This window comes from Trichomycterus rosablanca, chromosome 12, assembly GCF_030014385.1.
Source record: "Trichomycterus rosablanca isolate fTriRos1 chromosome 12, fTriRos1.hap1, whole genome shotgun sequence".
NCBI lineage: Eukaryota > Metazoa > Chordata > Actinopteri > Siluriformes > Trichomycteridae > Trichomycterus > Trichomycterus rosablanca.
Genome location: NC_085999.1, coordinates 24,068,804 through 24,090,059, shown reverse-complemented (window position 1 = coordinate 24,090,059; position 21,256 = coordinate 24,068,804). Strand labels below are relative to the sequence as shown.

The following is a 21,256-nucleotide window of genomic DNA, read 5'->3' as shown; positions in this document are numbered from 1 at the left end:
GCAACTCGGCGTTCGCTCGGCGAGCGCTCGGCGACCGGATCAAGTTTTCTAGCATGTCAGATATCTGATCCGAGATGTGCGACTGGGAATGAGTGACATGTCGAACAGCCAATGAGAATGCAGGATACGGTGTGAGGGGAAACGCAGGAGAGGAGTGTAAACAGGTGGGACAGGGGGATAATATAGTTTATATCAGAATACACCGGCACACACACACACACGTTTTACAGTATTTCTGACCTGATCGTTCTCTACAAAACATAACAACAAAACACCAACATTGCAAAAATATTTATTAACCTCCAACTCATTAACTCCATTAACTCATTAACTCCATCATTCTATATAGGTATTGGTATCGGTATCGGCAAGTACAAAAATACATGTACTTGTACTTGGTTGGGAAAAAATGGTATTGATGCATCCCTAGTCCAAAGCCATGCACGTGAGGTGAAATGGAGATACTAAATTGTCCATGACTTTGTTTGATATTGAACTTGTGAACTGATGAACCTTGTCTAACCAGTAATTACCTGTTCTGTCATTAATGTAACCAAAGTGTCTAAAACATGGTGTTAAAATCCTAATCAATAACTAAATGTGCTTGGATAAGGAATGACAGCTTTCTGTACAGTTTATTGAACCTTTCCTGTTCCAGCATGACTGTGAGGTCCATATGGTAGTGTGAATAATTTATTGCCCTCAACATAACTGAACACCTTTAGGATGAATTTAAACATTGCTCATCAGCCAGGCCTTCTCATTGATCATCAGTGCCTGACCTCATAAATGCTTGTTTGACTAAATGGGCACAAATTCCTACAGACACAGAATATGTGTGGAAAGCCTGCTATAGGAGTGGAGGCTTGTAACGCCACAAAAGTGGGGCAAGTTTATATTAATAGTGGGTAGAACTTTGGTCTATCAGTTATAAGATTGTCAGTTTAAATCCAGGCTCTGCTATGCAGCCACTGTTGGGTCCTTGAGCAAGGCCCTTAACCCTGTCTGCTCCAGTGGCACCATACAATGGCTTACCCTGTGCTCTGACCCCAGCTTTTAAACAAGCTGGGGATATGCGAGAAAATAATTTGATTGTACTGTACACCTGTATATGTTTTTTAGAATGGGATGCTCCGGTGTCTTTTGGCCATTATAAGCCCAAGATTAGGTGCTGTACCTTGCACAAGAGTTGAAAGAGCTTAAGAATTTATAGCAAATCTTAATACTGGTAAATAGAAATGAGTAACTGTTGACAGGTTGAGCAGTCATTTTAATAAAATGTACATGTAATATAATATTACCCTCTGACCATGGCTGTGTTCCTCCCAGACCTGCGCGTGGGACGCCGACTCCAGGGAGCTTCGAGCCGAGTGCTTCATTCAGCAGGGCAAGCTGGGCAGAGCCATCAGTGATCTCAAAGCAGCTTCTAAGCTGAAGAACGACAACACACAGGCCTTCTACAAGCTCAGTACCATCTATTATAACCTGGGAGACTATGAGATGTCCCTAAAGTAAGAGTCTCTCTAAAACTAATACTGGCTGGCTCTATCATATAGAAGCACTTTGTAGTTCTACAATTACTGACTGTAGTCCATCTGTTTCTCTGCATGCTTTGTTAGCCCCCTTTCATGCTGTTCTTCAATGGTCAGGACCCCCACAGAGCAGGTATTATTTGGGTGGTGGATCATTCTCAGCACTGCAGTGACACTGACATGATGGTGGTGTGTTAGTGTGTGTTGTGCTGGTATGAGTGGATCAGACACAGCAGCGCTGCTTAAGTTTTTAAATACCGTGTCCACTCACTGTTCACTCTATTAGACACTCCTACCTAGTTGGACCACCTTGTAGATGTAAAGTCAGAGACGATCGCTCATCAATTGCTGCTGTTTGAGTTGGTCATCTTCTAGACCTTCATCAGTGGTCACAGGACGCTGCCCATGGGGCGCTGTTGGCTAGATATTTTTGGTTGGTAGACTATTCTCAGTCCAGCAGTGACAATGAGGTGTTTAAAAACTCCAGCAGCGCTGCTGTGTCTGATCCACTCATACCAGCACAACACACACTAACACACCACCACCATGTCATTGTCACTGCAGTGCTGAGAATGATCCACCACCTAAATAGTACCTGCTCTGTGGTGGTCCTGTGGTGGTCCTGACCATTGAAGAACAGGGTGAAAGCAGGCTAAAAATGTATGTAGAGAAATAGATGGACTACAGTCAGTAATTGTAGAACTACAAAGTGCTCCTATATGGTAAGTGGAGCTAATAAAATGGACAGTGAGTGTAGAAACAAGGAGGTGGTTTTAATGTTATGGCTGATCAGTGTATGGCTAAAATTGAGACGCCATTGTTTTAAAATATGAAGTCCAACAAGCTTATGGTCAGGTATCCATATACTTCTTGGACAGTTTGGTATGGATGATTTGGTTTTATCTCTAACAAATTGATATATAAACTAAAATATAGTTATGACTGATTACTACTAAAGGCTGAAGCTTGACAAGTGATGAGTGTGCACTTCTGTACAGCAACTGAGTTCTTTACATTTGTATCCCAATGCAAAGCTGTGACTAGATGAAAGCTTTAAGCAGGAAACTGTACTGACTGTGTGTATTTACAAGCTGTCCCTCCATCTGCAGTGAAGTGAGAGAGTGTCTGAAACTGGACCCTGACCACAAGCAGTGCTTCAGCCACTACAAGCAGGTGAAGAAGCTCAACAAACAGATCATGTCAGCCGAGGAGCTGATTCAGCAGCAGAGGTACTAAAGATCTCCTTACTTCAACTCATTTAGGGCATTTTCTTTCTGAAAGGGTTTCTTTTTGGTCGTTGGCGTCGCTAAACAGATTTAACCAGCGTTTCATTCCGAATCAGATTTAAACCTCATATTGCGGTATCTATTTTTTACTTGTGTATGCAAGAAAAGTACCCACAGAAACACACTTCAGTGGTCCTTATACTGGTCACATGGGCAGCACGGTGGCTCGGTGGGTAGCACTGTTGCCTCACATCAAGAAGGTTCTGGGTTTGATTCACAGGTGGAGCGGTCCGGGTTTATTCTGTATGGAGTTTGCGTGTTCTCCCTGTGTCTGCTTGGGTTCCTTCCAGAAGCTCCGGTTTCCTCCCACAGTCCAAAAACATGCAAGTGAGGTGAATTGGAGATACAAAATTGTCTGTGACTGTGTTTGACATTAAAGACTTAAACTGATGAATCTTGTGTAACCAGTAACCACCTGTTCCGTCATGAATGTAACCAAAGTGTGTAAAACATGACATTAAAAACCTAATAAATAAATAAATAAATAAATAACTGGTCACACCAACATTGACAAATTGACAAACGTTCTGAGCTAAATATATTCAGTAACATCCAATTTACATGGAGGCAACATCTGGCATCACATACTAATTGTGCAAACTTTAAAAACTGCTGTAAAAATGCTGTCACCAGAGAGTCACCAGAATGCAAAAAAATATCAAGAAAAATACATAATTCTATTAATTAATGTTGGATTCAATTATCAAAGTTTTTCATTTAATTTTTATTACCTGCTTTATCCTGGTCAGGGCCACGGTGGGTCTAGTTCTACCAGAAAACACTAGGCGCAAGGAATGAATACCTTAGACTGGGTACTAGTCTATTGCAGGTCTTTAACCATTTCCGTTTCTTAGACATTGTATGTGTAGATGCCCTGTCGGCTAAAAGTGTTGCTGAGATTTGATTCCGAATTTCAGTAGTTGTGCGCTAGCATAACAGACCACTGCACCTAAGTTCTTTTTTAAACTGAGACACTGGTTCATGTTTTACACACTTTGGTTACATTCATGACAGAAACGGTAGTTACTCGTTACACAAGATTCATCAGTTCACAAGTTCAATGTCAAACAGTCATGGACAATTTTGTATCTCCAATTCACCTCACTTGCATGTCTTTGGATTGTGGGAGGAAGCCGGAGCTCCTGGAGGAAACCCATGCAGACACGGGGAGAACATGCAAACTCGAGACAGAAAGGACAGTGCTACCCACTGAGCCACCGTGCCACCCTAGTAACTATCCATGCTGTTCCAAGCCCATAAAAGGATGCTGATGCTTAATCCTTCCTCCAGTTACTATAAAACCTCTACAGAGCCTAAATAAGCTTCTGTTATCACAAGTGTTGTTGTCATTTGTCATGTCTAGTATGAATTTTGCTGTGTAGGTGCACATAAGAAGTAAGCCGTACTATGGTTCATTACTACCTGAAGAGCTCTTTTCATCTTAGACTGAATTCTTGTTGTTGGACTGCATGGACAATAATGTCTATTTATTTATTCAGGTATGGCGATGCAGTGAGCAAGTATGAGTCGGTTATGAAGACAGAACCAAATGTGCCTCAGTACACTCTTCACGCCAAAGAACGCATATGCCACTGTCTGTCTAAGGTGAGTTATTCCATGACTGACCACAGGGTGACTCTCTTGCACTGTACACCAGGGCTTTTCTACGACTTGGGACCGCAAATGGGTCGTATAGGACCTGTAGTGTCACCCAAACCTGCACCCAGGAAAAACCAGTCACACACACACACACACACTATATATAATAATAATGAATCCATTTACTGCTTATATATATATACACATACACACACACATATATACTGTGTGTATATATATATATATATATATATATATATATATATATATACAGTGTATCACAAAAGTGAGTACACTCCTCTCATTTCTGCAGATATTTAAGTATATCTTTTCATGGGACAACACTGACAAAATGACACTTTGACACAATGAAAAGTAGTCTGTGTGCAGCTTATATAACAGTGTAAATTTATTCTTCCCTCAAAATAACTCAATATACAGCCATTAATGTCTAAACCACCGGCAACAAAAGTGAGTACACCCCTTAGTGAAAGTTCCTGAAGTGTCAATATTTTGTGTGGCCACCATTATTTCCCAGAACTGCCTTAACTCTCCTGGGCATGGAGTTTATCAGAGCTTCACAGGTTGCCACTGGAATGCTTTTCCACTCCTCCATGACGACATCACGGAGCTGGCGGATATTCGAGACTTTGCGCTCCTCCACCTTCCGCTTGAGGATGCCCCAAAGATGTTCTATTGGGTTTAGGTCTGGAGACATGCTTGGCCAGTCCATCACCTTTACCCTCAGCCTCTTCAATAAAGCAGTGGTCGTCTTAGAGGTGTGTTTGGGGTCATTATCATGCTGGAACACTGCCCTGCGACCCAGTTTCCGGAGGGAGGGGATCATGCCCTGCTTCAGTATTTCACAGTACATATTGGAGTTCATGTGTCCCTCAATAAAATGTAACTCCCCAACACCTGCTGCACTCATGCAGCCCCAGACCATGGCATTCCCACCACCATGCTTGACTGTAGGCATGACACACTTATCTTTGTACTCCTCACCTGATTGCCGCCACACATGCTTGAGACCATCTGAACCAAACAAATTAATCTTGGTCTCATCAGACCATAGGACATGGTTCCAGTAATCCATGTCCTTTGTTGACATGTCTTCAGCAAACTGTTTGCGGGCTTTCTTGTGTAGAGACTTCAGAAGAGGCTTCCTTCTGGGGTGACAGCCATGCAGACCAATTTGATGTAGTGTGCGGCGTATGGTCTGAGCACTGACAGGCTGACCCCCCACCTTTTCAATATCTGCAGCAATGCTGACAGCACTCCTGCGCCTATCTTTCAAAGACAGCAGTTGGATGTGACGCTGAGCACGTGCACTCAGCTTCTTTGGACGACCAACGCGAGGTCTGTTCTGAGTGGACCCTGCTCTTTTAAAACACTGGATGATCTTGGCCACTGTGCTGCAGCTCAGTTTCAGGGTGTTGGCAATCTTCTTGTAGCCTTGGCCATCTTCATGTAGCGCAACAATTCGTCTTTTAAGATCCTCAGAGAGTTCTTTGCCATGAGGTGCCATGTTGGAACTTCCAGTGACCAGTATGAGAGAGTGTGAGAGCTGTACTACTAAATTTAACACACCTGCTCCCTATGCACACCTGAGACCTAGTAACACTTACGAGTCACATGACATTTTGGAGGGAAAATGACAAGCAGTGCTCAATTTGGACATTTAGGTGTGTAGTCTCTTAGGGGTGTACTCACTTTTGTTGCCGGTGGTTTAGACATTAATGGCTGTATATTGAGTTATTTTGAGGGAAGAATAAATTTACGCTGTTATATAAGCTGCACACAGACTACTTTTCATTGTGTCAAAGTGTCATTATGTCAGTGTTGTCCCATGAAAAGATATACTTAAATATCTGCAGAAATGTGAGGGGTGTACTCACTTTTGTGATACACTGTATATATATATATACAGTGTATCACGAAAGTGAGTACACCCCTCACATTTCTGCAAATATTTCATTATATCTTTTCATGGGACAACACTATAGACATGAAACTTGGATATAACTTAGAGTAGTCAGTGTACAGCTTGTATAGCAGTGTAGATTTACTGTATTCTGAAAATAACTCAACACACAGCCATTAATGTCTAAATAGCTGGCAACATAAGTGAGTACACCCCACAGTGAACATGTCCAAATTGTGCCCAAATGTGTCGTTGTCCCTCCCTGGTGTCATGTGTCAAGGTCCCAGGTGTAAATGGGGAGCAGGGCTGTTAAATTTGGTGTTTTGGGTACAATTCTCTCATACTGGCCACTGGATATTGAACATGGCACCTCATGGCAAAGAACTCTCTGAGGATGTGAGAAATATAATTGTTGCTCTCCACAAAGATGGCCTGGGCTATAAGAAGATTGCTAACACCCTGAAACTGAGCTACAGCATGGTGGCCAAGGTCATACAGCGGTTTTCCAGGACAGGTTCCACTCGGAACAGGCTTCGCCAGGGTCGACCAAAGAAGTTGAGTCCACGTGTTCGGCGTCATATCCAGAGGTTGGCTTTAAAAAATAGACACATGAGTGCTGCCAGCATTGCTGCAGAGGTTGAAGACGTGGGAGGTCAGCCTGTCAGTGCTCAGACCATACGCCGCACACTGCATCAACTCGGTCTGCATGGTCGTCATCCCAGAAGGAAGCTGACGCACAAGAAAGCCAGCAAACAGTTTGCTGAAGACAAGCAGTCCAAGAACATGGATTACTGGAATGCCCTGTGGTCTGACGAGACCAAGATAAACTTGTTTGGCTCAGATGGTGTCCAGCATGTGTGGCGGCGCCCTGGTGAGAAGTACCAAGACAACTGTATCTTGCCTACAGTCAAGCATGGTGGTGGTAGCATCATGGTCTTGGGCTGCATGAGTGTTGCTGGCACTGGGGAGCTGCAGTTCATTGAGGGAAACATGAATTCCAACATGTACTGTGACATTCTGAAACAGAGCATGATCCCCTCCCTTCGAAAACTGGGCCTCATGGCAGTTTTCCAACAGGATAACGACCCCAAACACAACCTCCAAGATGACAACTGCCTTGCTGAGGAAGCTGAAGGTAAAGGTGATGGACTAAACCCAATTGAGCACCTGTGGCACATCCTCAAGTGGAAGGTGGAGGAGTTTAAGGTGTCTAACATCCACCAGCTCCGTGATGTCATCACGGAGGAGTGGAAGAGGATTCCAGTAGCAACCTGTGCAGCTCTGGTGAATTCCATGCCCAGGAGGGTTAAGGCAGTGATAATAATGGTGGTCACACAAAATATTGACACTTTAGGCACAATTTGGACATGTTCACTGTGGGGTGTACTCACTTATGTTGCCAGCTATTTAGACATTAATGGCTGTGTGTTGAGTTATTTTCAGAAGACAGTAAATCTACACTGCTATACAAGTTGTACACTGACTACTCTTAGTTATATCCAAGTTTCATGTCTATAGTGTTGTCCCATGAAAAGATATAATGAAATATTTGCAGAAATGTGAGGGGTGTACTCACTTTCGTGATACACTGTATATATATATATATATATATATATATATATATGTAAAATAATGAATCCATTTACTACTTAAAATGTATCTGTTTATATATATATATATATATATATATATATATATATATATACTGTATATGTATATATATATATACAGGGGTTGGACAAAATAACTGAAACACCTGTCATTTTAGTGTGGGAGGTTTCATGGCTAAATTGGACCAGTCTGGTGGCCAATCTTCATTAATTGCACATTGCACCAGTAAGAGCAGAGTGTGAAGGTTCAATTAGCAGGGTAAGAGCACAGTTTTGCTCAAAATATTGCAATGCACACAACATTATGGGTGACATACCAGAGTTCAAAAGAGGACAAATTGTTGGTGCACGTCTTGCTGGCGCATCTGTGACCAAGACAGCAAGTCTTTGTGATGTATCAAGAGCCACGGTATCCAGGGTAATGTCAGCATACCACCAAGAAGGACAAACCACATCCAACAGGATTAACTGTGGACGCAAGAGGAAGCTGTCTGAAAGGGCTGTTCGGGTGCTAACCCGGATTGTATCCAAAAAACATAAAACCACGGCTGCCCAAATCACGGCAGAATTAAATGTGCACCTCAACTCTCCTGTTTCCACCAGAACTGTCCGTCGGGAGCTCCACAGGGTCAATATACACGGCCGGGCTGCTATAGCCAAACCTTTGGTCACTCGTGCCAATGCCAAACGTCAGTTTCAATGGTGCAAGGAGCGCAAATCTTGGGCTGTGGACAATGTGAAACATGTATTGTTCTCTGATGAGTCCACCTTTACTGTTTTCCCCACATCCGGGAGAGTTACGGTGTGGAGAAGCCCCAAAGAAGCGTACCACCCAGACTGTTGCATGCCCAGAGTGAAGCATTGGGGGTGGATCAGTGATGGTTTGGGCTGCCATATCATGGCATTCCCTTGGCCCAATACTTGTGCTAGATGGGCGCGTCACTGCCAAGGACTACCGAACAATTCTGGAGGACCATGTGCATCCAATGGCGTTGCCGTGTATCAGGATGACAATGCACCAATACACACAGCAAGACTGGTGAAAGATTGGTTTGATGAACATGAAAGTGAAGTTGAACATCTCCCATGGCCTGCACAGTCACCAGATCTAAATATTATTGAGCCACTTTGGGGTGTTTTGGAGAAGCGAGTCAGGAAACGTTTTCCTCCACCAGCATCACGTAGTGACCTGGCCACTATCCTGCAAGAAGAATGGCTTAAAATCCCTCTGACCACTGTGCAGGACTTGTATATGTCATTTCCAAGACGAATTGACGCTGTATTGGCCGCAAAAGGAGGCCCTACACCATACTAATAAATGATTGTGGTCTAAAACCAGGTGTTTCAGTTATTTTGTCCAACCCCTGTATATACACACAATATATATATATATATATATATATATATATACAATATATACAGTGTATCACAAAAGTGAGTACACCCCTCACATTTCTGCAGATATTTAAGTATATCTTTTCATGGGACAACACTGACAAAATGACACTTTGACACAATGAAAAGTAGTCTGTGTGCAGCTTATATAACAGTGTAAATTTATTCTTCCCTCAAAATAACTCAATATACAGCCATTAATGTCTAAACCACCGGCAACAAAAGTGAGTACACCCCTAAGAGACTACACCCCTAAATGTCCAAATTGAGCACTGCTTGTCATTTTCCCTCCAAAATGTCATGTGATTTGTTAGTGTTACTAGGTCTCAGGTGTGCATAGGGAGCAGGTGTGCCTTATTTAGTAGTACAGCTCTCACACTCTCTCATACTGGTCCAACATGGCACCTCATGGCAAAGAACTCTCTGAGGATCTTAAAAGACGAATTGTTGCGCTACATGAAGATGGCCAAGGCTACAAGAAGATTGCCAACACCCTGAAACTGAGCTGCAGCACAGTGGCCAAGATCATCCAGCGTTTTAAAAGAGCAGGGTCCACTCAGAACAGACCTCGCGTTGGTCGTCCAAAGAAGCTGAGTGCACGTGCTCAGCGTCACATCCGACTGCTGTCTTTGAAAGATAGGCGCAGGAGTGCTGTCAGCATTGCTGCAGAGATTGAAAAGGTGGGGGGTCAGCCTGTCAGTGCTCAGACCATACGCCGCACACTACATCAAATTGGTCTGCATGGCTGTCACCCCAGAAGGAAGCCTCTTCTGAAGTCTCTACACAAGAAAGCCCGCAAACAGTTTGCTGAAGACATGTCAACAAAGGACATGGATTACTGGAACCATGTCCTATGGTCTGATGAGACCAAGATTAATTTGTTTGGTTCAGATGGTCTCAAGCATGTGTGGCGGCAATCAGGTGAGGAGTACAAAGATAAGTGTGTCATGCCTACAGTCAAGCATGGTGGTGGGAATGCCATGGACTGGGGCTGCATGAGTGCAGCAGGTGTTGGGGAGTTACATTTCATTGAGGTACACATGAACTCCAATATGTACTGTGAAATACTGAAGCAGAGCATGATCCCCTCCCTCCGGAAACTGAGTCGCAGGGCAGTGTTACAGCATGATAATGACCCCAAACACACCTCTAAGACGACCACTGCTTTATTGAAGAGGCTGAGGGTAAAGGTGATGGACTGGCCAAGCATGTCTCCAGACCTAAACCCAATAGAACATCTTTGGGGCATCCTCAAGCGGAAGGTGGAGGAGCGCAAAGTCTCGAATATCCGCCAGCTCCGTGATGTCGTCATGGAGGAGTGGAAAAGCATTCCAGTGGCAACCTGTGAAGCTCTGGTAAACTCCATGCCCAGGAGAGTTAAGGGCAGTTCTGGGAAATAATGGTGGCCACACAAAATATTGACACTTCAGGAACTTTCACTAAGGGGTGTACTCACTTTTGTTGCCGGTGGTTTAGACATTAATGGCTGTATATTGAGTTATTTTGAGGGAAGAATAAATTTACACTGTTATATAAGCTGCACACAGACTACTTTTCATTGTGTCAAAGTGTCATTTTGTCAGTGTTGTCCCATGAAAAGATATACTTAAATATCTGCAGAAATGTGAGGGGTGTACTCACTTTTGTGATACACTGTATATATATATATATATATATATATATATATATATATATGTATATATATATATATATATATATATATATATATATATATATATATATATATATATACACACACACACACACACACACACACACACACATATATATATATATATTTAAACAGATAAATTTTAAGTAGAATAGATACATTTTAAGTAGTAAATGAATTCATGATCATTTGTTTACTGTTGACTGTACTGAATGTAGAGTTATTCATTTTTAAGATCACATCTATTTATTTGTAGCCTAGTGGTTAAGGTACTGGACTAGTAATCAAAAGGTCGCTGGTTCGAACCCCACCACTGCCAGGTTTTCACTTTTGGGCCCTTGAGCAAGGTCCCTTAATTGCTTAGACAGTATACTGCCACAGTATTGTCTTATGGATCCCCTAAGACAGCGGTCCCCAACCTTTTTTGCACCATGGACCAGTTTCTTATAAGATATAATTTCACAGACCGACGGGGGCAGGGAGATTTTATATAGAATAACAATACTATTCACAAATGATAAAAACTAAAATCTGTGGGAATCCTAAACTTTTTCCACTGCAAAGAGACGCTCCCACCTAGGGGTGACGGGAGACAATAACACCCGAAGTGTTTTGAAAATGGAAGCAGTGTTTTCATTGCTTTTGTAGCTATCTCTAATTATTTGTTCTTGACCACTGCCCTAAGGGGCCATGGTTAAAAAAAGAAAAGGTAATTACATTATGCATTCCTTAACAAAAATTTATTGCACAACACCATCAATATCACTGCTTTGGACCTGTACTTCAGTAAGAGAGAAATGCATGTATGACATTTTGCTAAATTTAAAACAGATCTTAAGTGGAGCTTATTTGCTTTCAGCTGAAATGATGTCTGTTACAGCTGCAGCTTACTTAGCAACAATTACAATGAGCTTCAAACAACTGCTGAATAAAGTAGCACTGATAGCCTTAGGTTGGCTACTCTAAAAACACAAAGCTCTAACACAAGCACTACAGGTCGTACGTATTCTCGCTGTCTGATAAACACATATTTAAAGAGTAAACACATTTGTACATGGGAATGGAATACATTTGTGAGGAAATGCAATATCATTACCTTTTCTTTTTTTAACCATGGCCGTAGCATAGGTTGAGGATTATTTACACTAATAGAGCCTGCAGCGTAAAGTGTGATTTGGTCTGTCCACAGGATCAGCAGGGTGCTAAAGCAATTCCAGTGTGCAGTGAAGTTCTGAAATCAGACTCACAAAATGTGAATGCTTTGAAAGACAGAGCAGAAGCCTACCTCCAAGATGAGCAATATGAAGAAGGTATGTTCTGCACTCATGAGTATAAGGCTTTTTTTTCTCAGAATAAATTTACTTACTAATTTAAGGCTGGATATCATTTTTTACCCTTCTGTCATTAAGATGCCAAAAATTAAGGGTGCCAAAAATTGAGATGGTAATTTATCTGGACAAGACCTAATCTTGCTGGGAAATTATGGCTACGTCCTTTGAGTTAACAGGCACTAAACACATTTGAGGTGACTGCTTCAGATTGCTTTGGATTCTATATATCACAAATCTGAAAGGTTCCTGGACAAGTGTACTATTGTGGCCTAGCAGTTTAGGTACTGGAGTAGTAATCCAAAGGTCGCTGGTTCAAACCCCACTACTGCCAGGTTGCCACTGTTGGGCCCTTGAGCAAGGCCCTTAACTCTGAAGTGCTTAGAAGGTATACTGTCACAGTACTGTGCGTTTTCTAAATGCTGAAAATGTAAACATAAGTGTACCATCCTAGTTTTTACAACAGGAAGTTCTCAAACTAATGGTAGCCTAGTGTGTGGAGCTTTGGGCTATCAATTAATCAAATCCCAGCTCTGATATGCAGCCACTGTTGGGCCCCTGAGCAAGGCCCTTAACCCTCTCTGTACAATGACTGACCCTGCGCTCTTACCCCAGCATTCCAAACGAGCTCGGATATGCGTAAAAAGAATTTCATTGTACTGTACTCATGTGTATGTATATATGATAAAGGCGTTCTATTCTAATGATCAGGGCTTTCACTATGACCTGAAAGCAGCAGGATCAATTCAACAGTAACCCAAAACCAAAACAATGCATTTCACCACAATCTACCTTCACCCCACACAAACCTCATCTATAAACAGCTTATTATATAGTGACTGGGACAGCTCATTTTGAATATATCTTATCTCTACAGCTATTAAGGACTTTGAGAGTGCAAAGGAACTCAGTGACAATGACCGGGAGATAAAAGAAGGACTGGAAAGAGCACAGCGCCTCCTTAAACAATCCCAGAAGAAAGACTATTACAAGATTCTGGGAGTCAAGAGGTGAGAGCTAATATCACCTAATCATTAACTCACTGAACCACAATTCAGTTCTCAGCTGATCCTGAAATCTCTCATGTTCTGTTCTGCTGTTTATTGAGTAACTGCTCTGTTGTGGCTTCTAGGACAGCCCAGAAGAAAGAGATCATTAAAGCCTACAGGAAGCTGGCACAACAGTGGCATCCAGACAACTTTCAGGATCCTGAAGACAAGAAGAAGGCTGAGAAGAAGTTCATAGACATCGCACAGGCCAAGGAGGTTCTCACTGATCCAGGTAAAGTTATGGAGTTTTTAATGGAAATTTAAGATTATTTACGTAAGATTAACTTACATTTATAAACTCTATTGACGCTAACATCTCAAGCCTGGCATAAAAAGTTACCACAGTTGGTTTTGGCTTGTGATCAGACATGAGAGCTTTAATGCATACTGCATTGTCCCAATTTAAATACACACAATTTCCATTCCTGTTGTCTCTGGCAACCTCTGCTAGTTGCACCTATACCAAACTAGCACATGCCTCAGTCTATTTCTTGGCTACTTTTATCTGCTCCTGGGTGTCTGTGAGCAAGTAAATGTGGAAATGCATCATCAATCAGCCAGCAGAGGTCGTATTTGCATCAGTTATGAGGTATCCCCAAAGGGACCCACCCTACGAACGAGCTAATCATTGGGTGTGTTCGAAAACCTAGGAAGCTGCCTTGCTGTCTTACTGTCTACATAGGCAGCTGTCTCAGTAGAGAGGATTCTAATAAGTCAATGACTTGTAAGGCAGGTTATTCGAACAGCGATTCCATCGGGTTTAGCATTTAGCAACTTGCCATTAAAACCAATGGATTGAATTGTTCTGTACCGATAACGGTTACATTTCCTGACAAGCCCGAACTTGCAAATAAAAACACTCGGTACAAGTTTATACAAGTTAAAAATCAGTATTATAAAACGGATAGTTCCAGTCCTAAAATCTGATTGGCTGAGCCGCGTTCGAAGCCGTTGTAAAATTAAGCAATAGAACACGAGAGGGAGTGTGTTATCGCGAATAACATCACGGCTGTGATTTGGTCGCAGGCACGAGCCGAAGGCGATAACACACGACCTCAAGTGTTCTATTGCTTTTATACAACAGTTTTTACAAAATAAAGAAAATAAATCAAAGTCCTGAATTTTATAATAAATATGCTTTAATATTGACAATACCTTCCGCCAAAAAGTAGTTCCACAACGAATATAAAGTTTTTAATACTACAAAGCAGACATCCCAAGTTGCAAAAACTCATTTCAGGGAGGTAAGAACAACAAGAAGAAGAAGGCAAGAACCTCTGAAGGGAAAAAAAGAAATAAAAAACCTCTCGCACACACCAAAGGATATACAGTGTATCACAAAAGTGAGTACACCCCTCACATTTCTGCAGATATTTAAGTATATCTTTTCATGGGACAACACTGACAAAATGACACTTTGACACAATGAAAAGTAGTCTGTGTGCAGCTTATATAACAGTGTAAATTTATTCTTCCCTCAAAATAACTCAATATACAGCCATTAATGTCTAAACCACCGGCAACAAAAGTGAGTACACCCCTTAGTGAAAGTTCCTGAAGTGTCAATATTTTGTGTGGCCACCATTATTTCCCAGAACTGCCTTAACTCTCCTGGGCATGGAGTTTACCAGAGCTTCACAGGTTGCCACTGGAATGCTTTTCCACTCCTCCATGACGACATCACGGAGCTGGCGGATATTCGAGACTTTGCGCTCCTCCACCTTCCGCTTGATGATGCCCCAAAGATGTTCTATTGGGTTTAGGTCTGGAGACATGCTTGGCCAGTCCATCACCTTTACCCTCAGCCTCTTCAATAAAGCAGTGGTCATCTTAGAGGTGTGTTTGGGGTCATTATCATGCTGGAACACTGCCCTGCGACCCAGTTTCCGGAGGGAGGGGATCATGCTCTGCTTCAGTATTTCACAGTACATATTGGAGTTCATGTGTCCCTCAATGAAATGTAACTCCCCAACACCTGCTGCACTCATGCAGCCCCAGACCATGGCATTCCCACCACCATGCATGACTGTAGGCATGACACACTTATCTTTGTACTCCTCACCTGATTGCCGCCACACATGCTTGAGACCATCTGAACCAAACAAATTAATCTTGGTCTCATCAGACCATAGGACATAGTTCCAGTAATCCATGTCCTTTGTTGACATGTCTTCAGCAAACTGTTTGTGGGCTTTCTTGTGTAGAGACTTCAGAAGAGGCTTTCTTCTGGGGTGACAGCCATGCAGACCAATTTGATGTAGTGTGCGGCGTATGGTCTGAGCACTGACAGGCTGACCCCCCACCTTTTCAATCTCTGCAGCAATGCTGACAGCACTCCTGTGCCTATCTTTCAAAGACAGCAGTTGGATGTGACGCTGAGCACGTGCACTCAGCTTCTTTGGACGACCAACGCGAGGTCTGTTCTGAGTGGACCCTGCTCTTTTAAAACGCTGGATGATCTTGGCCACTGTGCTGCAGCTCAGTTTCAGGGTGTTGGCAATCTTCTTGTAGCCTTGGCCATCTTCATGTAGCGCAACAATTCGTCTTTTAAGATCCTCAGAGAGTTCTTTGCCATGAGGTGCCATGTTGGAACTTTCAGTGACCAGTATAAGAGAGTGTGAGAGCTGTACTACTAAATTGAACACACCTGCTCCCTATGCACACCTGAGACCTAGTAACAGTAACAAATCACATGACATTTTGGAGGGAAAATGACAAGCAGTGCTCAATTTGGACATTTAGGGGTGTAGTCTCTTAGGGGTGTACTCACTTTTGTTGCCGGTGGTTTAGACATTAATGGCTGTATATTGAGTTATTTTGAGGGAAGAATAAATTTACACTGTTATATAAGCTGCACACAGACTACTTTTCATTCTGTCAAAGTGTCATTTTGTCAGTGTTGTCCCATGAAAAGATATACTTAAATATCTGCAGAAATGTGAGGGGTGTACTCACTTTTGTGATACACTGTAGGTGATAACAGAACTCTTAGGAGCTGCTAACTGGGCTATTAAGCTAACTGTTCGCGTTACAAACACATTCAAGTTCCCTACATAGTGCACTAGATTGTGTATCAGATCGCGGATTTATGTTCCCTACATAGTGCACTAGATTGTGTATCAGATCGCGGATTTATGTTCCCTACATAGTGCACTACATTGTATATCAGATAACGGATATAAAACGCGATCGGGAATAAAGTCTGTGTCGCCTGCGTGCGTGTTTGTTTGCATGAAGCTTGTCGTTAATGGCAACGCATCAGCGGAGTAATACAGTTGTGGTGTGAAAAGGCTGTGCTGTTATCACGAATATTAGCACGGTTAGAACGCTTCTCAACCAATCAGATTGTAAGGTCGGAACTAACTGTTGTATAATCCCTGATAAACGCACACCTATGACCACCTCACATCATTCCATATTAATACGCCACTGAAAAGAAAAAGTGAATGTTATGTTTGCCCTCATGTTGCCTAGCAACACTGTTAACGAACTACCTGGGGTCGCGGAACACTTTTTGTAAGTGTTTTTGTAAATAAAAACATTTATAAATTGAACATTGTTGTATTTTATTATATTTTATGTTGACCGCCGTTTTATAAAAGCAATAAGCCACTCGAGACCGTGCGTTACTGCTATGATTTTATCACGGGGAAAGACGTTTTAGGCACGACGCGAAAACAACCTTCCCCGTGATAAAATCGCAGTAACGCACGGTCTCTCGTGGCTTATTGCTTTAATATTTTATTTACATTTGAAAATAACTCCATTCGTTTGTCCGCACCGTCAGCCATGTTTATTTTTCTGTGAGAGAAGAGAACCCGACCCGCAATGAATTCTGGGATTGCCTTGATCACTAAGGCAGCGTTGGATGCTCACTCGTTTCTGAGTCAAAATAACATTGAAATATTAAGATGCCTCAGTAGTGAGGATATTAAGGCATCTAGGATTTCGAACAGCCTCTTTCTCGGGAGCGCGCACAGGATGACGTAAAATGCTGCCTATGTAGACAGCACACTAGCTTTTCGAACACACCCATTGTCTGTATAGGCGCCCAGCCTGAGATTCTAACTCACAAGTTCGAGGTGTCAGCTCTGGTGTGCTAGCGTATTTTACAGCTGCGTCACCTGAACGCCACATAGGCTAGCTTGTTTAATCAAATTGCTTACTCAAGCTTTGTTGGAAGTGTTAGTTACATTTTCACAATATTCACCCTGAAACGTGTTCTATGGTATAACTTTTTTACCAGCTTTCACCCTCCAGTGTGTAATGTGCCACCCCCACTTCCCTCCCCCCACCACCTAACACATGTTCTATCTTTCAGTGTCATTCAGCACTTAAAGAAAAGTCTAACTCAGGGGTGTCAGGCTCCAGTCCTAAAGGATCACAGATCTGCAGAGTGAATCTTTCTGCCTCATTTAACACATCTGACTCAACCCATCAGCTAATTAACAAGATTCTCTTATGGGCTAATGCAGCATTCAGGGCCTCATGTATTAATATAAATATATACAAGATCAAGTCATAATATGCTAATATTGTCCATAGCTGAATTCTGTACAATGGTGCATCAATCAGTTCCTTACTCATAAACACGAACTTGTTGGGCACTTAAGTGCAGTGCATACACAGTGGCTCAATGGGTAGCATTGTCGCCACACATCAAGAAGGTCCTGGGTTCGATCCCCAGGTGGGGGCGGTCCAGTCCTTTCTGTGTGGAGTTTGCATGTTCTCCCCGTGTCTGTGTGGGTTTCTTCCAGGAGCTCCGGTTTCTTCCCACAGTCCAAAGACATGCAAGTGAGGTGAATTAGAGATACTAAATTGTCCATAAGTGTGTTTGACATGAAACTTGTGAACTGATGAATTTTATGTAACGAGTAACTACCGTTTCTGTCATGAATGTAACCAAAGTGTAAAACATGACGTTAAAATCCTAATAAATAAATAAATATTAGACTACAATAATACAGCATGATTTTTGGTCTGTCAGAACAGAAAGAACATGTCTTTGTGGAGCTACGGCACACCCAGAACCAAGTTTGATAACCCTAGTCCTTCTGTAGAGCATGCTTTATGTTACTTAGTGGCAGTGGTTATTCTAATGCAGTTACATTCTAGCCAGCTTGTGTTTGAAAGATGAATCTAATGTTAACAGCGAATCATTCTTCTCGCTCCTCAAATCAAACCATAGACCTGCCCGTATTAGCAGTTTATTTATTTATTAGGATTTTAACGTCATGTTTTACACACCTTGGTTACATTCATGACAGGACAGGTAGTTATTCATTACACAAGGTTTATCAGTTCAGAAATTTAATGTCAAACACAGTCACAGACAATTTTGTGTCTCTAATGAACCTGACTGCATGTGTTTGGACTGGAGGAAAACCACACAGACGCGGGGAGAACATCCACACAGAACGGACCTGGACCAGCCCCACCTGGGGGTCGAACCCAGGACCTTCTTGCTGTGAGGCGACAGTGCTACCCACTGAACCATCGTGCCAGCCTATTAGCAGTTTAAAAAAAGAGTTGTACGTGTATGTGATGAATACGGCCCTACCTAATTTACGGCCGTGAAAATCACTTCACGGACCATGAAATGAGCCGTTTTGTGATTTAACATTTAATATTCGCGTAGCGTATGAAATATGAGGTGCAGTATGCAATATGGAGACGGTCCTTGCAATCATACGGCAATTAAGTAAGTGTAACAGACTGTTCTGTGGCGTAGTGTACTGACCATGTTTGATATACTTTGTGTTTACGTATTGAGTGCATTTTGTTCCTTTGGGGATTCTATAATCAATGGAAAAGTGTGCTTCTCTACACATGTGATCATCTCTCTGTAGTCTGTGCTGTGCCTTAAAAGAACAAGCCCGTAAACTATTAGGCTCCTGATAGTTTGTCTATGTACAGTTTATCTTGTTCTTTATAAACTCAGCAAACTCTAAAGACACTCAGTTACACTAGCAATCGTTTAGACAAAATGTTCAAAAAGTCTAAAGCAGCTAAAAACACGACTCGGGTAACTGAGTTTGGAAAGCTCCCAACCAATTCTGTGGACGCAGAGGGAGGTGTTGTCCTGGATAACCAGCTGACCTTCTCTCCGGATCGTGCCGGTTCCTCCTCTACAACATCAAGAAGATTTGTCAATTTTTCTTCATGGGAGCCACTCCGATTCTTGTCCAGTCACTTGTAATCCTATGATTGGACTACTGCAATTTCCTCCTGGCAGGTGCTCCTATGCCCACTATTAAACCCTTACAACTCATCCAAAATGCAGCTGCTTGCCTGGTTTTTAACCAACCTAAACTCTGCCACATCACCCCACTGTTGTGTTCTCTTCACTGGCTTCCTGTAGCTGCACACATTCAGTTTAAAACACTGATGCTCACCTACAAAGCCAAAAATTGATCAGCTCCAAGCTACCTTCGAGGTCTAATAAAACCCCGCTTTGTACCACGCAACCTCTGAGCCACTAGTCTCGCTCGACTTGATCCTCCACCCATAACTCAAGGAAGACGAGCATCAAGCCTCTTCTCTGTAATTGCACCCAAGTGGTGGAACGAACTTCCCTTGTCTGTCCGAACATAAACCCACCTCTTTACAAAGCACTTAAACTGACTAAGACTATGTTCTTACTAATGCACTTATTTCTTGCATTAAAAAAAACATTTGGTTCTAACAGGGTTTCAGCAGATTTGTATTCTTGGACTGTTGTCTACTTAAACTATAGTATGGTAATGTTCACTATGGAAGCACTTCTGTAAGTCGCTCTGGATAAGAGCATCTGCTAAATGCCAAAAACTTAAATGTGTAAAATGTAAATGTGTGTGAAAACATGAAATTAAGTACATTTCCCCATGAGTTTAGTAGGGCCCTAATGATAAAACATTTTCTCTGTTTTGTTTGCAGACATGAGGAGCAAGTTCGACCAAGGTGAAGACCCCATGGACCCCGAGAGCCAGCAGGGAGGAGGCCACCAACACTTTCACAGAGGCTGGGACAACTTCCAGGGTTTTAACCCATTCGGCTCTGGTCCCTTCAACTTTAAATTTAGCTACAACTGAAATGATGCGAGAGGACGGGGGGTTTGGATCAGCCCAATCCTGAGCCTGATCTGGATCCGGGAGTATGCCTTGACATTCAGAGAGAACTGGGACCTGCTGACACTAATTGGCTCCTAACAAGCATGGACGTGTTTATAGAAGCTGCCGTAACATTAAAACACGCCCTTCGCTGGTGAAATGGTCTCGTCGGACTTGCTTAGTGGAGCCATATGGTATTATGTGAAGCAATTGAAGAATGTTTTTCAGGGGGATGTTAAGTGTTTACGAAAGTTCATTCCAAAGCAGCCAACATGGACCTTATCATCCACTTCTATAGATTACTGTGTACATACCTGTAGAAGACTGCACTATTTTTCTATAAATTAAACAATGCTGCAATGTAAATACAGAAATAAAAAATATCATTGCTTATTTAATTAAGAAAGCCTTGGTGTCTTACTGCAATAATTTCCAACCCCACTGTCACAAGCACCTCAGTTATTAACCTGCTGCTTCAACACCTGAAGAACGTTCAGGTACAGCTGTCATGGTTATTTATTTATTTTTATTATTATTTTATATTATGCTTCCTCTCTACTGATGTTGATCTCCACTCCTGATTGAGGAAAGCCGAGACTGACACACGCCCCTCCGACACGTGTGCACTAGCTGACTGTACACAAAGCTGATCCACATATGAACTCGTAAAAAGATGCAGAGAGCCACACCCTGATCAATGCATTATGCCTCGTCTCTGTGCAGGCGCCATCAATCAGCCAGCAGAGGTCGTAATTGCATCAGTTATGAGGTCC

The 21,256-nt window shown here is 42.4% G+C and overlaps 1 protein-coding gene across 1 annotated transcript in view; it reads left to right on the top strand.

Moving 5' to 3' along the window:
- dnajc3a (DnaJ (Hsp40) homolog, subfamily C, member 3a) overlaps positions 1-20,881 on the top strand; it is a 31,438-nt gene extending 10,557 nt beyond the window's left edge. The window contains exons 6-12 of the mRNA XM_063005335.1: positions 1,330-1,511; positions 2,642-2,761; positions 4,318-4,423; positions 12,208-12,328; positions 13,224-13,356; positions 13,479-13,627; positions 20,311-20,881. Of these exons, the coding sequence (XP_062861405.1) occupies positions 1,330-1,511; positions 2,642-2,761; positions 4,318-4,423; positions 12,208-12,328; positions 13,224-13,356; positions 13,479-13,627; positions 20,311-20,465 (966 nt within the window). The 3' untranslated portion in view covers positions 20,466-20,881. The remainder of the gene's footprint in view (positions 1-1,329; positions 1,512-2,641; positions 2,762-4,317; positions 4,424-12,207; positions 12,329-13,223; positions 13,357-13,478; positions 13,628-20,310) is intronic.
- The last annotated feature ends 375 nt before the right edge of the window (positions 20,882-21,256 follow it).